General features: G+C 45.9%; 1 protein-coding gene across 1 annotated transcript in view; it reads left to right on the top strand.

Annotated features, from left to right (window-relative positions):
• Nucleotides 1–8,221: 8,221 nt before the first annotated feature.
• The window catches only part of LOC120841475 (RNA-binding protein 5-A), a gene marked incomplete at its 3' end in the record, with an annotated part of 41,652 nt that continues 31,517 nt past the window's right edge, over nucleotides 8,222–18,356 (top strand). Inside the window, 2 exon segments of the mRNA XM_042286827.1 lie at nucleotides 8,222–8,774; nucleotides 18,071–18,290. Of these exon segments, the coding sequence (XP_042142761.1) occupies nucleotides 8,644–8,774; nucleotides 18,071–18,290 (351 nt within the window).

The following is an 18,356-nucleotide window of genomic DNA, read 5'->3' on the forward strand; positions in this document are numbered from 1 at the left end:
AGAGGAGGGGTAGTGAGCTCGGCAAGCGCTCACGGCTGCCGCATTCCGTGTCGACGGCTTGAGAGTCCCTGTTCTGGATAGGCTGTATGAAGCAGGCATCCAGGGTGGCTCGCATTGCATTTGCTGCACGATTAAACATTAATTCGGCATGACACATCATTGGCCACAGACAAGAGCAAACACGGGGTAAAGATCAGTTCAAAACAGGAGCCATTTCGCGCTGCCATACCGCCAAAGGGCCAAACCGCAAGCCAAAGCTGCTCGCCGAAGGCCTTTGGAACGCTCGGAACTGGTCAGATCCTCGACTGCAGCGCCGCCACGTACATCCGGGACCTTTCTACACTCGCGCTCATCAGTGCCTGATCCCACTACATCTTTCTAGTATGCGCCGCCTTTTCCACCGCTTGGTGGCGGGTATGTCGACGGGTCATTTCTTGTTTCCGTACTTTATAAACTGCACTTGTTTCTTTTCTGATGTAAAATACTGAACAAAAACTACTTTTATACATAATTAAAACAACTTTTAGCGGCTTCGACCAGTAGAAATGCCAGGACCTAAAACCTCAAGGTGTTGTCACATATTGCACGCTTTCGACACCGCGGGTCACCCCCGTAAATGGAGGAGGTTTCCGCGTCGTCCGGTTAAAATATGACGAGCTGATATTTAATTACTCTCTTCGTGCCCACTGGCTTGCTGGAACCCCAAGAGACGTGGAAACCGCGAAAAAGGTAGGCGCTTAAAGGGGCCCTGCAATCATATTCAAGCGTCTACCTTTTTTGGCATTTCCACGTCTCTTGGGGTTCGGGCAAGCCAGCGGGCACGGAGAGAGTAACTAAATATTAGTGCGTCATATTTTAACCGGACGACGCGGAAACCTCCTCCACCGACGAGGCCGACCCGCGGTACCGAAAGCGCGCAAAATTTGACGTCTTTGGTCCTGGGCTTACTACTGGTCAGAGCCGCTAAAAGCTTCTTTTTAGTCGAAATACAATATATAAGTGGTGCGAACCGTTTCAATTATTTATAAAAGTAGTTTTTGTTCAGTATTTTAGATCAGAAAAGAAACGAATGCAGTTCATAAAGTACGGAAACAAGAAACAACCCGTCGACATAGCCGCCACCAAGCGGTGGAAAAGGCGGCGCATACTAGAAAGGAGTAGTGGGATCTGGCGCCGACACTGAAAGGTCCCGGATGTACGCGGCGGCGCTGCTATCGTTTGGGCAGGAGGATCTGACCGGCTCCGAGCGTTCCGAAGGCCTTCGGCGAGAAGCTTTGTCTTGCGGTTTGGCCGTTTCGCGTTATGGCAGCGCAAAGTAGCGCCCATTCTGAACTGATCTTTACCCCGTGTTTGCTGTCGTTTGTGGCCAATGAAGTGTCATGCCGAATTAGTATTAGAATTAGCAATGTGAGCCGCTCTGACTGCCCGCTGCATACAGACTATCCAGAACACGCTTCAATGGCACCCTCTCACGCCGTCGAGTCGGAGTGCGGCAGCCGTGAGCGCTCGATGAGCTCACTACTTCTCCTCTAGTTCACGGCCACTCTCAAGCAACCAAGGACGTCATGGGGAAGGTTATTTTTTGCTTGTTTTTGTAATTTTAATTTGCCTATAACTTTTAAAATAAAGGGAATTTTGAGAAAAGAAAAGTTGCACTAAGTTACTACGTTCAGTCCGCTCAGGTTTGGTGGAAATTAAAAATTAGTAAAAAGCCATTGCAGGGCCCCTTTAAATACGATCGCAGGGCCCCTTTCAGGCGGTCGAAGTGGATTGCACGACTTGTTGTCAACACACCCAACTTGCCAAAGACTTTCTTTTTTTTCTCTCATTTTATTTTGTGGCTAGGGGGTCACGCAGCATCAGCAGTGTTCGGGGAAAACGCGTAGGCTACCGTTTGGACAGCAAGCACTCCTCGCTCTCCCTACGTGCGCACACGTGCCCTTCCCCTTGGCTTTTTTCATCCTCCACTTTTTTTCTTTTTTACGGTTTATTCTTTTTCCACAACTACTCTTTCGCTGCGCGCGTTTTCTGGCTTGGCGGTTTGCCAGCCCCGCAACGCAAGCGATGCGGCCGGATTTGTCTGCCATGGAAGTTCGATACAAGAGGACAACGCTCCTATTAGATTACATGCGATTTTCAAGGGGATATGCTTAGACTGTTCGATATAAACAATACTTTGAAATACCCAAGTCTGATATAACCGGGCTGAACTGTAGCTAGTTTCGTTATGAAAATGTCATGGTGTGGAACTGGAAAGCGCCATTCATGAACCGCAATCTTTTGAACTGGCCTATGGATCCCCCTGATGGAGGACACCCGTTCATGACTCAAATCCTTCAGAAAATTGATACTAACCCTTGATTCAGGTAACATGGAGCTGAAACTTTCACATTCTCTATTCATTGCTGGGCTACCTTGCAGTGAACTATCAGGGTTGTGTGAAACACTGTTCATCTATGCATTACAGAAAAAAAGAAAAAGAAGCCGTGGATACTTTGTTGGATGGATTTTGTATACTATGCACAGCACTGCATGGTGAGCAAGTTTGTTTGTGCCTTGCACAGAGGGTTCTGATATCACAAAGCTGCACACCGACTAGAAAGATATAGTGGGCAGACAGAAAGGCTGAACTTCCCAGCACTGAGCAATCGAAGTATAATAGTGGGTAAACACAAAGCTAGGCGATGTTCGTCTGCTATTTGCACAGGAGTTGCTCTGGCAACAGCGCTCTGACGTCGAGCTGCGTTGTCGTCTGTAAGTTGTAGCAGTGGGCACAATCGTGATTTGTATAAATGTGAACATGCAATATCATTGATCTCTTCAAGCAACGTCGGTGAATGCCAGCCGTGGCAGCTTCTGTACTTTCCCACAATCGGTTCGCAAAACGTGCGCACACAAGCCGCTACAGACACCACTTCATGATGCTGCCAGTGCAGAGCAGTCAACAATCGCATGTTCCCCTTCACATGAATTGCGACAAAATGTTGTGTTGTGACTAGGACGAGCAGACAAGCCACAACAAAACGAAGAACTCGCAACTGAAACATTATCTGCTATACACCGAAGAGAATGAAGGCCGTGTTTCAAAATCTAGTCAGTCTCACTGTAGCAAATGTGTTCATACCTTATCGACGTCACTCAATCTGTGTCACGTGATATGGTCCACCGGAGTAGCTCGGATTCATTCGAGTAAGATTTGGAACACAGCCAAAGCATGCCGGCACGGGGCTTGGTTGCACACGTGATTAATTCCTCTCTTTCTTTGTGCCCTCCTTTTTCATGTGTGGAGAGATGAGTCTTAGCAGGCTTTGGAGTAGCCGGCACCATTTCAAGGCCGCCAAATTCTCCATAGCACCATATATTTTCTTCTTCTTCTTTACCGTATACTGCATTTAAGCTTAACATGGTGAAGATTGAATGCCAAGGCAAGGTGAAGCAGAGCGCGGCAACTCTCCGTGGGATTAGTGAGCAATCCGACAGTATGTTACCATGTGCCTCACTCCGACTTGCTCGCTGGGGCCATAGTCTTTTCTGCTGCTTGCCTAGCACACTGAAATAAAGGATACTAATCGATTCTCACATGGTACCATTGCTTCCTTAGGCTTGACGTAGTAGTTTTCCTCGTACTGCCTGATATAATTCATCTTGGCCTGCTTGGCATAGTTCAATCCACCACTCAGACCTCTGAGTACAACACCTACGCCCCTCTCGGTCTTCACGAGCTCGAGTTCGGGTCCAAACCCAGCGCTGCAGTGCAAATGAAACACGACATCAGCTTCACAACTTGGGCTCCCAGTATTAAGTGAAAAAACACCGAAGTCGACGGTAAATATTAAATTACTTTATTACTAAACACCGAAGTCGATAGTAAATATCAAATTACTTCATTACTATCTCCTACTGACACCAGGTGATTATATTGTATTTTTCTTTTCGCAATTTTTAGGGCGAGACTATTTTGCCGGCAGCTGGAACAATATCCCGGGGGATAAAATGCCGGCAGCTTCGGACAGCGCGTGTATTACTGGGGAGTTTGTTAACCGACCCCCCACCTGCGTTCACGCCGCTTTGTGGCAACAGTCTGCAGCTGCTCATTAGAAACATATTAGGGAATATTAGCGGTGGCCCAAGCCCCGCTGTTCACCCCCGGAAAAGGAGTCGACACCATTTAGCTCAGCACAATTTCGTCAACAACATTTTTGTTTCAAAATAAACAAAAAAAATCATGAAAAAATTGTTTTTATGATATGTGACAATTAATGACATTTTTATTGCCATTTTTCGTATGTCTTGTTTAAAGGTTTCCCATTTCTGACCCCATCCTTCTTTGGTGCACTCAACTATGTCTAGGGCTGATTCTATGCCTCGTTCAAAATCATCATTTTCAAGGAGCCTTTCGTTCATTTTCCATAGTGACCAAGACTGTGGTTTTCTATTCCCCCCACCCCCCCCCCCCCCTCTCCCTGGTGTTTTTATACCTACACGAACTTGTACCACAGAGTGATCAGAAAAAAAAGGCAGGGTTCACGCTGTAGGTACTCAACGCGGTACTATTACTGAAGCAGATATGTATATCCGATCTAAACGTGCATAAGACGATCCTTGAAAGTGTGTGTAACAGGGCATGTGATTTGCGGTGGAGTCTATCAAGTCACAGTCTCGAATCAGTGATCTTCAAACTTCCACACTTGGATCTAGGATGTTTGTTGATGGAACCCTGTCTTTATTTAAAACACAATTAAAATCGCCCAATAGAATGACGCTAAATCTAGTGTTGCCATGAATTCTGGCTTGAAAAAAAAAGGCTTTCCCTCTGCGCTGGGTTATTGTATCCATATACAACAATTATCTGCCAAAGCTGGTCTTGCAAGAGTATACTATTAGCTACCATGAGGCGACCACCATCAGTCCCTTTGAAAATACTGCATAGTTGGTACTTCATATCTTTTTTAAACAGAATTGCACACCCCGCCGAGTACTCAACAGCGGGACAGTGGAACACATCGTAGGAATCTATCCATAAGCTACATCCAGGAAATAGGGGATTTTGTTTGGACACTTTTGTTTCTTGAAGGGCCACAATGTCACTGTCATATTTCTGTACAAAGCGAAAAAGTTGGTATTGTCTTTTCTCGAATTTATCCCTCGCTCATTTATCGTGGATATAATAAAGCGACTTATCTGGGTGGTCATGGTAGTGCTAGCTCCTATTTCTTTGTGCCAAGTGCGGAAGCTGCCGGAATGATGGTTTCCCGGTCCTTGAATTTGGGCTTCAGCCACGGCTCTTTGGGCTCCAGTCGAATTGCGACTCCTTTGAGTCCATTGGAATATTAGTGGCCTCAGGTTCTTCTAGCAAGTTGTCGCTGATGTTAACTTCGGCTCTCTTAAAGTGCCTTCCTTCCTTCTTGCCAACCTCAGTCGACTTCTTGGTGTGTGTGGATTGTCAGCATCACAGATTTATACTTCCCACCAAGGTAGAACTGTTACTGTACAACTCTTTGTTTTATTCACATATCAGCTATGGCTACTTTGTTTGGGGGACGACAGGTCTGACCAACTTAAAAAAAATACACCGACTACAAAAGAAAATAATGCGCACTATTTGCAACTCCCCTTATGTCTCATTCTTCACCTATCTTTCGAAAGCTTTCCGTAATAAAAATTTGCAATTTATACGATTACAGGCTAAGTCTAAGCTATATATATGACATAAAAAGAGGCACTTCAAACTTGATTTCACTTGCCTTCCTGACTAAAAACACGAAAGCTTATGAAACGCGCTGCAGACTACTGGAAGGTTGAAAAATGCAGAACCAACTATGGAACCCAGATGATGAAATATCTACTCCCAAAGTTACTTAACAGTCATATTCAACAAGAGAGTAACCTACGCCACATTTCCGCGAGGAAACAGCGTTTAACCTACGTATAATTTTGCTTTGTCCTAGCCCTTGTTTTAATAGTGCTTCCAATCGCCTTTTTCCGTGACTGCCGATTTATGTCTGAAGAGCGATTGTTTTTTTTGTTAATTCTGCGTGTGCTTATTATACGTTGTATTTACTACGCACTGCATTTAGACATTTTTTCGCATTTATTGTGCTAGCTTTTTATATGTCATTTAGTGTTTCGCTTTTTTTTTCCATTTTTTTACTTGCCGGCATTGGCTTTGTGACAATTCTTTTTATACCTGTGTTGTTGTTTTTTTGACATGCTACGCATTTATAGCGCATATTCTTATTTTTTTCGTGACTCTTTATACTTACGCTCTTTACAGCTCTTTTTATATGTTATAGTACTTTTTAGAAAGTGGACGTTGCAATTTTTTTTCATTTTTGGCACTTTGTTTTTTAGTGCTTTTTGTTATCATGAATTTTTTGTATCTGTGATTGCCCTGCGAATTTGTAGGTCACCAATGACCTAGTGTGATTACCTTGTAGGATGGCTTCCATGTTTCTGCATTTCTGCATCAGTGGCTCGATTTTGCTCCTTATGTACACTAACAAAAACTTTTTGCTCATCCACTGTCTGTAGGGGGTCGAGGACACGTCAAGCTGCTCTATAGCAGCTTTTTTCCTCGGTCTCCCCCATCTTTGATAGAAATAAAGGCAATTAATATTATTATTTCTCACTTCTTTTCCGTTCCTGGTTGTGGCATTGGGATGTCTACATCGAACCTGTGCTCCTCCATCAAACTTTTGTTTGAACTGCATAAGGGCTCTTCGCTTTCGGTTGCTGGTTCCTTCCCCGCCAGCGTCGGTTGGATTTCCTCATTGCACATTTCTTCTACGTCCGTTATGTGCTCGCTATGATCAGCTTCTGGTGTTATGATCCCCTGGAGTTTGGAAGCGTACGTCACAACGCATTCTTAGTTTGTGTGACCAAACCTCCAGCACTGCATGCACCGAGGAGTGCAGCATTGTCGACGGATGTGCTAGATTCCTTTGCACCTAATGCAGAGAGGTGGTCTTCCGGGGATGACAATGAGCGTGTTGGTGCCGTACAGATTTAAGAGGTGCGGGATCTTATCGACTGTCAGGTCCTGCTTCAGGACGAGCATCACTTCTCGGGTAGTAGTTTCGAGATCTTCAAGCCCTGAGGATCTCCATGTTTCTCTTTTCATCTCCCTGATTTTCCCAAAGGGCTCTAAAACCTTTTTCGCCTCTGAGTCTGGCATCGGGATTGGCAGCCACAGAAGCTTCAGTTTGATCTCCTCTTTGCACGGATCGATGATTATGCACTTCTTGCCTTTGATGAGGAACTCTTCGTATGCCTTGATCTTGAGCTTGGCAGCAGCATTTACGAAGGTCACCATCCATACGTGACTCATTTGGTATGGGCCTAGGCCCAGGACTTCCTTCCGATCAACGACAGAAAAGATAGCTTCCTTGAAGTTGCTTGCCTTGCAAGGCCTTCCGGTGATGTCGGCATGTAGAAGTAGAGTTTGTGACGAGTATACCTTGCGGTAGTCTTAATAGAATAACCTTGTAGTCCGAGATTCCGAAGTCTTCTTAAAAACCCGGCCGTGAAATGCCGCGAACTGCTCCCGGTGGAGCTCATCTCTCTCCTCGTAGACGACGTTGCCGTAAGGCGGAATCTCTTGAGGGGGCGGTTCATCAAATGCTACTCTAGCGACTAGTCGGGCGCCACGAAGCGGCGTTTACGTACGTGTGGGCCAACACACACACACACACATGTGGGTTCACATTTTTGTAATGAGCCGCCGCACTGTTGCCGCGAAGCGCAGCGGGTGGGTTAACGCGCGCCCCCGTTATTCCCCCGGAGGCTCCGCCTTATTGCAGGGGGCTGCTCCTGTGTTGCAGACATGACGATTAAGGACTGAAGCTTATAGGACCGATCTTGAGATTCCGCGCGTTTTGTTCACCAGCTAATGAAAATAAAACCTTCAAAATACCTGCATACGCCCCACCGACCATTGGATTGGCTTTAAGTGCTTTAAGTTGGCTATTCTCATCGTTTTCCTGAGGTTTAATCATTATTTTAAAAAAAACACACACACACACACTATATATATAAGGTATAAATAAAACAAATTGCGTGAGTTTTTGTTGTTTTATTTTCAATGCGCATTTTACATTACGAACATCGCGAGCAGAATGAAATGAACAAAACAAGTCTTTAGGTTTTAAGCCAGTGAACAGGCCAGAAATAAGCCAGGAATAGCCAGGAACAGCCAGAAAGCCAGGAAGGAGAGAGAGGAGAATAGAAAGGAGGCTAAGGTTGTCGTTCGCCATCTTGAAATGTTGACGTGAGATTCTTTCGCGAAGAAAGCGCCCGACCACACAAAAACACTCCAATATCGCACGCTCGACTTCGTGTCGCGCCGCGAACTATAACTCGTTGAACCTACGACGGTACTTGTGTCGAAAAGCAAGGTAAGCTTCTGGCCCCCAGAAGCAACGGCCGGTGATGGTTTCCCCTCGACTGCCGAGATTGGAAGCCTTGGGTCTCGCAGCCTTTTTGCGGTTGCTGCGTGTTTAGGGAAAACGCCGTAGAGACGGAACCGTGGGGTCACTTGTTCCGTTTTTGTCGTGCCCCTGGCCGCGTGCTTTTTCAAAAAACATCTTTCTCGATCTACGCACGCCCCACGAACAGAGCGCATCCTCGCGCCCCAGGGAGCCCGAGATGAGCGTGGACTACGCTCACGAGTACGGCGGTGGCATGGACACCGGCGCCTACGACGGGGTCGCCTTGGCACCGTCGAGCGGATCCAACTTGACTGGTTCGAGGGACGAACGCTCCCGGGACCGAGACAGGTGAGATCGTGGATTGGGGCACGGTTCGAAGGTTCTCGAGCCGTTGGCGTTGCACCTGTATCGGGTTCGATGTTGTCCGATGGGTCCTAGTTTTAATTTAGAATCGCAATAAATACCACGTGCAAAATTAAAAGAAAAAGAAAATAGTTTCTTTTATGGTTCGATTTTGAGAGTGAGCGAAAAATGCGAAAATTTGATGTCGGAAGAAAAAGGGCACAGGAGAAGACGTCTATAATGCAGATAAATCGTTTATTTGTTTTCGCTCCTTATACATCTTCCAAAGACACGAACACTTGCACTCCCGGACAAACACTTCGTTCAGAATGCACAGATTGTTAATTTTTTTCTCGCAACAGTTTCGGGTTTAAACATAAAGATGAACTATCACCAGCTCGCCTGTACACTCGCTGTCTTTGCATTAATTAAAGGAATACTTCAGCGAAATTTGAAATATACCTATCGTGTTCAGAAATAGGCAGAATATGATTCTCAATATCCGGAAATGACAATTTCAAGTTTGTATTTTCAGCCTGATGGCCGTATTTATCATTATAAACGGCCCACTCTGGCAAGCGCTCAGAAAGCGGCCAGCGGAGAGTATGTGACATTCGGCGCAGTCGTGGCATAGATTGTCGCGGGATGAGCAAAGGTGCGACGATTCCCTAGCCGTTCCAGCCAGCGAAGCAGCCGAAGGACACCAGTGATCGGGCCGCCGCAACTAACCGTAAAGCTGCCTTTGTATGAATTTTGAGTGACGGGTTAATCACCTATAATCTCGTAGAGTAGGGGCCTCAAACACTCTGCCCGTGACTCCCTGGGACGCGGCCCCCAGGTAACCGGCTACTAGTCCTGAATCCCATGCCTCGAGTGCTAGAAATGGCATGCACCATAGTGATCTCATCTCGTTGACTCATATTCACTCGAAAACTAGCTCTGCTCTTCTAATGTATTCACATAGTTTATATTTTTCTGTGTTCATTTACCTTTTTTTTTTTTTTTTTTCCTATTTTTTGTTTCCCACTTTTTTTGTAATGTACAACCGTTCCGCTACTGGGCTGCAAGCGCGAGCTATTCGTTGAAGGATGCATTTCGGCTGCGTGAACTCTCGATCAGCCGGAGCAACTGCCAAAGTTAAAGATACGAGCTCAGGATTCTCGCCTTCAAAAAAATATCACCATTAAACGACAATTATTTTCTGAGAGTGTTGTAATGAAAATCGTCGGGAAAGCAAGAACTGCCAAACTAACTGATTGTTTTTTTAGAAACATGTTTAGCTTGGTTAGTTCCTGAGTGATTTGAGCAACGAGAACGGCGGTGTGGTTTTTCTCTTGTTCCATTAAAAATGGCAGTTAGTTGGCGGGGCAGTGTCATTTTAATTCTCGTGTCAGTTCAGGTCAGGGCCCAAAGTGGTCATGAGACAAATGGAATTGAAAGAAGTCACTGGCAAAACTGATTTTACCACAAGCATAAAGAGCGAGGTCTCTTCTCTTTAAAAGTTTCTGTGAGTAGTGAATTTTAAAGAAAAAAATGAGAGGTGCAATTCTCTGTAATACCGAATTAGAGCCCAGCTCTTGAGGAGGAGGAAAGAAGGGGGGGAGGGTATGCTTCTCCATACCCTGCCCTCCTCCTTTCCTGCTCCCCTGCAATTTAGCAAGAAGTTTTCGCTAAATTTAGCGGGGCAAGTCGATTGGTGTTGAGCTCATGTGACGTCAATTTCCCCGCTAAATTTAGCAGGGAAATTTTTCTGCTAAATTTAGCAGACAACTTTTTTTGCCGAATTTTACGTGATGCAACATTCATTCACGTGACGTCACGAGGGTAAGATTTCTCGGCTAAATAAGGCGTGCAATTTTTCCGCTAAATTTAACAGAAAGCTTTCGCCGCTGAATTTAGCAGAAAAATTTTCTGCTAAATTTAGCGGAAAAATTTTACCCTCGTGACGTCACACGTGACGTCACATTAATTCATGTGATGTCACAAGGGTAAAACTTCCCTGCTAAATTTGGCGGGGAATATTTTTTCTAAATTGAGCGGAAAAGTTTCTCCCTAATCTAACGGGAAAATTTCCCCCCTAAATTTCCGACCAAATCTAACGGGAAAATTTTTTCCTCATGACATCATACGTGACGTCCCGTGCGACATCATTATGTGAAACGTCCCATAATGCAGCGTGCGGTTAAGGCGACGCCGACGTCGCTCAACCTGGGAAGGGGTGTCTAATGGTACGTTTACACTTGCGGATCTGCCAGCAGATCCGCCCAGCTTTTGCCGCTGGGGCGAAACGCTGGACGGAAAACGCGGCGGCGAGCTGTATAGGTCGGGGATCTATTTCTGCCACCGAACGAGGCGTTTCGCTGACTGGATGTGTGCTCTAAAGCGTATAACATGGTACCACTGCAGCCTATTTATGCGAACTGAATGCGTAGCATAGGTTAGAGGTCTGCACGGGCCGATATTAAAAGCCTTACCCAGCCCAGCCTGCTGTCTCTTAGGCCCGGGTCCGCCCACGGCCCGCTGTTCATTTCCGACTCGGCTTGACGGTAATTTTGAGGGGCCCGCTAAGACATGCATTATTTTCGTCCAGTATGCATAGTTCACAGGTTGTGCGGCATGGCAGCTCACTTGCCACCGTTACACATGTTGACTACGGTACCTGGTAGTCAATGCAGCAAGCATCCCTTTTTTTTTATTTTGCTGCTACAAGTTAGATAAATCTGCAGGCCTAGGTGGCTCATTAAAAAAAAAAAAAGAAACAATCGCTTATCAAAAAGTAAGGAAAAATAAAAATAGCAAGCAGCAGTAAACAAAACCATGTGCCAAAGCTGAAAAAGAAGGGAAACATTGCAACGGGTTTGAACAAAAGACGGCCAAAGTTTTATTTGCCCACTACTGCTGTGTACAACCGAAAAAAATATGTAAAAAATACCGCCGTTTATTGCGGTGGTCTATGGGAAATTGTTTAAGAAAAGCACTCCTAAGGGGAACCTTTTCACCCATATTGTGGATGCACACACTCGTACGTGAGATGGTTTACGCTTGCGGGGGTGTGCATCATGTATGTGTGCGTGTTGATGGGGAGGGTGGTTCTCATTTGAACCCATTTGCATTTCTACCTTCTCGTTTTCATCTTCTCATTTCAACCCAGTGCAAAACAACTTTCACTTTTCCCCCTTTTTCACTTTAACCGTTCTCAAAACATGCTTTCTGGTTTTGACCATTCTCAAAGATACTTTTTCTCATCTTAACCGTTCTCATTTCAAACTTACTAAAAACATACTTTCTGGTTTTGACCATTCTCAAAACGACTTTCCTCATTTTAACCGTGTACATGATCAGGCTAGGGAAAGAGAAAAATTTCAGCGTACACTCACGGGAAACCGAAATAAAAGAACCAATGACATTATGAAGTCCAGGCACCTGAAGCTCTATGGCCCCTTGAAATGCACCTTGGAGAATGACATCTAGAGGTCATGCCAATCCACGGCATGACGGACACATAGGCAAATATACAATGATCGTAGATCTGTAGAACCACTCCGACACCGGTTGTAAATAATTCGATAGCCTCACAGGGCCTGCCAGATGAGCATAATTTGCATCCGATGATTCACGACTGAAACAAAGAAAAAAAAAGCTGTGGCTCGTAGGAAAGCCCTCAAGCCACGCAATATCCGCCCCTGCACATTTAAAAAAAAGAACACAAAAAATGCTGCAGCTCCCAACGCGTTATGGCGTGCACACCCTTCAGCATTGGAGCAATGAACACTCCCTAGCGTAGACGTGCTCATCTCAAAGAGTATGCACATAATGCTCGCAATTTCGACGTGACCACCGAATCCGAATTAATCCAACATTATGATCTCGGAATCTTACTGCGGTACTTACAAGCAATAACACGCAGCGATCACAATGATCCATCCGCCCCACAAGATGGCAAAGTAACGACATCAACAGCGCCAGAGGAGAAATTAAGTATCGAAATCGTGCATAGCCCATGAAACAATTTTCCTTGTGCCTGCATGCCGCCCCGAGTGCCACTTTGCAGCGTCCCCCTTTGCTTCACCTTCAACCTTCATCCGCAACTGTTCCTCTTTCTTTCTATACCTCACTGTCCTTTCTTTTGAGCATGTTGTTCAAATACGGTGTTCAAATGAGAAAGGGTCAAAACGCGAAGGGCGTTTTGCGAATGGGTTCAAACGAGAATGGTTCAAATGAGAACGGGTTCAAATGAGACGGGTATGAATGAGAAAAGGTTGAAACGCGAAAGGTTATGACGCAAAGGGAGTTTCGTGAATGGGTTCAAACGAGAAGGGTTCAAATTGGAATGGGTTGTTTCGAGATACACCCGATGGGGAGAAGCGATTTTGCGACAACGCCGTTACCGGCGACGAAAATGAACGCAGCGTTGCTGCCGCATAGGTCGGCATTTTAGAGCCCCTTCATTCACCATCACATCACAAACAGAATCACGTCTCCAAATTCATTCGCATTCACGTCACGAGGTACTCCGACCTCCCAAAGTCACAGCCCTTCACATCCCGGCGTTCAACCGCACCAAAACTTCATCCCCTTCACATCACGGCGTTCAACCGTGCCAAAAATTCATCCCCATCGCGTCACCGCCGCCTCCGAATTCACGGAGTCATTAACTATCACATCACCAATTCCCGAAGTCAATCACCATCACCACAAATTCATCGGAATTCACCATCGTGAATTCATCGAAATTCACCGTCACATCATGAATTCATCCGAATTCACCATCACTTCACGAATTCATCCGAATTCACCATCACTTCACGAATTCATTCGAATTCACCATCACTTCACGAAGTCATCCGAATTCACCATCACATCATGAATTCATCCGAATTCACCATCACATCATGTATTCATCCGAATTCACCATCGCATCATGAATCCATTTGAATTCCACGAAGTTATTCACCATCACGGTCAACACAAATTCGCCAGGATTCACCATTACATCATGAATTCCGCATAATTCACGAAGTCATTCAGGTTCATTCTGACTAAATTCGGCTTCACGGATGGTAGCCCTTTACGAGTTCGCAGTTCGTGTGGAATAGGACTGTGGCGCCTTTTTGTGTCAGCCACTTGAAATCAGGACCTGACTCCGTCAAGGAAGTGGGGTATCTCGAGTGCGCAAAACACAACCTACATTGATAGAGCGCCAACCCAGCAAATGCTGTGCTGCGATCGTGTCACATGAATGTGCTCCGTGCGCCGCCGCGCGGAACCGGGAGGTCACATGATATGGTCTCGGCGCCGGATTAGGTGCACCCGCTCGTGACGTCGGCTTCGGCTTCGTATCTTTTGAAACGATATATGGCTGCGCCGCGTAGACGAAGCGGCGCTTGCTGCTATTAGTCCCCGCTGACAGCACGGCTGCGCCACGCACGACTCACGAGCGAATCGGCACAGCGAGAGCCTTCAGAGATTCCGGACCATATGCCCCGAGACACGAAGGACAAGGTCGGCAAGGAGCTCCATTGATTCACGAGGAATCGCTCAGAACACCGGCAAAATTAAGTGTCAAGTGTCAAAAAAAAAAGCAACTAGCCCCCCACCTTCTCCTCCCCTTCATTGCCACTGCCACCGCACTTCCCTTATAAACAGCTGTTACTACGAAATTGCTCGACAAAGGGCCACCGCACTGAGGCACGCACGGCTACGCAGCGAGACTGAAGACCAAACCGCTAAAGTCAAATATGTTCCTGTGGTTTGCGGTGAAGGATGAAAACAACCGGCAAGCAAGAAGCACCTGCGTAACATGTTTTCCGCCTATTCTGAATGCATAACCGCATTCACTATCACGTCAAGAATTAAGTTCACGGTGTTACTTCCCATCACAAACTTACCAAGTTCACGAGCCACGCACATCACAAATTCATCGTGTTTACGAGCCATTCTCCATCACGTCGCGAATCCATTGAGTCATTCACATCACAATGAATTCTATTCACTTCACAAAGTCCTTCACAATCACAACAGATCATGAGTTCATTCAAATTCACGAAGTCATTCACCATCACATCACAACATCATTCAACATCACATCACGAATTCATTCAAATTCACAAAGTCATTCACCATCACATCACGAATTCATTTAAATTCACGAAGTCATTCATCATCACATCATGACTTCACGACTTCATTCACCATCACATCACGAATTCATTCAAATTCACGAATTCATTCACCATCACATCACAAATTCATTCAAATTCACGAAGTCCTTCACTACCACATCACGAATTCATTCAAATTCACAAAGTCATTCACCATCACATCATGATTTTTTTCGAATTCAAGAATTCATTCAGAGCCATTCAGATTCACGCCGTGAATGTGAATGAAGGTGAATGAGCGAGTTCATGAATGAATTTGCCGAGGTATGGTTGCTGGTGCTCTGAAAGAGCGTTCAGCGCACACACACCGAACTGCACTAATGGATATGCAGATATGCATGCATGCTTTTAGCATTTAAATCTCAAAACAGATTGCTGCTAGAAAAAAAAAAAGAAGTTACGGTTGGTTTGGCTTCTTTTGGGACCCGCCTTGGAAGGTGACCACTAAACCGCGATCAGGTTTTCGGATGCCAGTTTCGAAGGCCAATTCGTTTTGGAACAGGGCCGCTGTTTATATATATGTTCTTTTATCTTTATGTGCTGCATTTTCCTGCTAGAGACATGGTAGGAGTGGAGAGAGCAAAAGCGCAACTGTTGTGCTTTCAACAGTGCCTTAAAATATGAAAGTGTAACATCAGTAGAGCATCAGGAATAGGTTTGAAAATGAGCAAACGAAACCCAACACAAGCTGCGTAGGAATGCGAGAAACCATATACAAAACAGTATGACTAAAGAAACAAGTTTCAAGTAACTACCGTATAAACCGGAATATAGACTCTTTGCAGCAGCTGTGCATGGACGCCGCCATAAATGACCTTCAGTTTTTGTTTCCTCTTATTCCGTTTATTTCACTTCATCATTACCATGGCAGGCCAGGTTATTGCCATATTAGATTCAACTGTGTCCTTTTCTAAAGCATCGGCCTTTGTAGAGGACCGTCAACTACCGTTTCAGTTGCTCGGCATCTCGGTAAGACAAGAGAAGGTCAGCAATGGCGGCTGTAATTTGGCGCGTGTGTAAAGCGTTTATAGGTTGAATTTATTTTTGAAAATGGACCTGAAAAACTTTACCCTCGTCTTATATAACGGTCACTAGTGTAAAAACAAAAATAATCTCTCAACACTAGGTGGCTGAAGCTGCCATCTTATTTTTCTTTGCAATCGCCTAGCTGTCGTCCACTTGCCACTATGGTCACAATTCACTTTCACTTGTGCTCCTTGGTTTGTTACATCTACTGTTGCCTCTCCCGGAGTGATAGTGAGCAGAAGTAGAAGGCAGTTCACGGTAGCCTTCAAGAAGACAGTCGCCTATGCAGAGATCCACAGGAATCTTGCAGCGCAGCGAGAGTTCGGTGTATCGAAGAAAAGCATACGCTACTGGCGAGGCCAGAGACAAAAACTGGCAACGTGCAGCAAGGCGAAGAACTTCATTTCGTGGAAGGACTGCGGTGTACCCCGAATTGAAAACAAAGGTGGCAAATTTTATTTGGGATCTGTGCACCAGATTGCTACCTGTGACATTGGAGTGCATCCGTACGAAAGCCGTTAAAGGGGCCCACCAACAATTTTTTGACCGGTTTGAAGTTCGCGCTGAAACGGAGCTCCATGAAAGCAGGAACACCGAGGAAAAAAAATATTACACAAATTCGCAATATTTTGTGAGTTATTAGCAAATTAAATATTGCAGAAAACAACTTTAAATAAGCAAAACATAGCGCTTCATGACGTAAAATGAAACAGTTTAGTGATTGGAGCAAAGCGGTTGGCCAATTGGACGCGAGTTTGGTTGATAGCCCGTCGGCCATTAGGCCTAGCTGCAACCATCGTAGCTTTGGGATCGGGTTGCCGTCATCGATGAATTTACCGGGCTTATCGGATTTTTAGTGCGGATTTGGGTGTCGCGCCGTATGAGGACACTCCACGCAAGCGCCGCGTCTCTGCCTCAGTCCGCTTCGACAGCCGCGGAACACTCGTCTCCCGCAACTCCGCCACCGGAGCCACCTCGGCGAGTAGGAGGGAGAAACTGGTGAGCGGTCCCGTTGGGCACCGGTCCCGTCGCTGCACTTCACTCGAACAGTGAAAAGTCTGTCACAGCACTAAAAGAAAATAAGGGTTCCCCTGGCTCCTCTTACTGCTTTTAGTTGACCGGGACCGGGGGCGCACAAGTGAAAATACGATGCGCGTTGTGTGCACGGATCACTTGTCGTCTGCTCGCGATGGTACGTCGCGGACGCCGCTGGGAGGCGCGCATGAGCGACAAGGCGTTGTTTTTGCCCTTTTTGAACTTTACTTTGCAACTTTATTAGCTCTATAAAAATGACTTGTTAGAGAAATAATGACGGTTAACGTGTGATATACTTTATTTCGCTTCAAAATTCCTGGGACGGCTCTCGCCAATCACGAAACCCAGAGAATGTGACGTATAGTGAAAGGGAGCGCCGTTATGCGCGCGCATTCGGCACTTTGCGGCGCCACCGTCGGAGGAGGTGTTTCCGAGTTGTCAAATTAAAATACGATGCGCTAATATTTTCAAACTCTTTCGTTGTCCACTGGATTTCCGGGACCACTAGCGTGTAGAAACCGCAAAAAAAAGTCGACGCTCAAATACTGTTGGAGGGCCCCTTTAAGGTCGATCGTGCCTCCGGGCTCTTGAGGGCGCAATTTAAAGGGACTGCATCGTCCCTTTGAATTTCGTTAGTGAACTTGTCGTTGGATGAAGGTCTGAAGAATCTGAGTAGTAACGCTCACGCACTTTCTGTTTTATTGCATGCGAAGCAATTAAATAAACGTGCCGTGTTTTCTCGTCCTTCCATATACTTCGCCAATTTTTTTACCAAGGTAAGGTTGCACTTTCTTGCCATAAAATCTTTTTCCTTTTTTTGCAACTTGTAAATTAGGGGGTCGACCAATATTCCAGTTTATACGGTACCTAGACAATTATCACAATCTGATATATTATGTGAGTTAACTATTTCTGCTGGTAATATGTTCCAATCCCGAACTGTTCTCTGAAAATATAAATACTTAAAACTATTCAGTGAAAGCCCGGCATTTAGAAAAAAATGAAATGGACTGCTCCTCTTTGTACTCTTTCGGATACATGTCTGAAACATGCTTACCATTTGTATCCTACTCCTCACAGGGACCGGCGGAGTGAACGGAGCCGCGGCCGCGAAAGAGACTACCGCGGCAGCGACCGTGATCGTGATCGAGGCGATCGGATGGAGCGTGGTGTGGACCGCAGCATGGACCGTGGACCGGACCGTGGACCGGACCGCGGACCGGATCACCGCGGCGGCGACCGCGGCAGCGACCGAGGCCGCGACAGAGACCGTGACCGGGACAGGGACTTCCTCGACGCCGTGTGTGCTCGTTGCCTGTTGCCACTGCGTGGCACGTCACCGGGGCTCAGGCGGCGTTAACCGGCA

The sequence above is a fragment of the Ixodes scapularis genome, unplaced genomic scaffold (genome assembly GCF_016920785.2).
Source record: "Ixodes scapularis isolate PalLabHiFi unplaced genomic scaffold, ASM1692078v2 PGA_scaffold8__174_contigs__length_109621045, whole genome shotgun sequence".
Lineage (NCBI taxonomy): Eukaryota > Metazoa > Arthropoda > Arachnida > Ixodida > Ixodidae > Ixodes > Ixodes scapularis.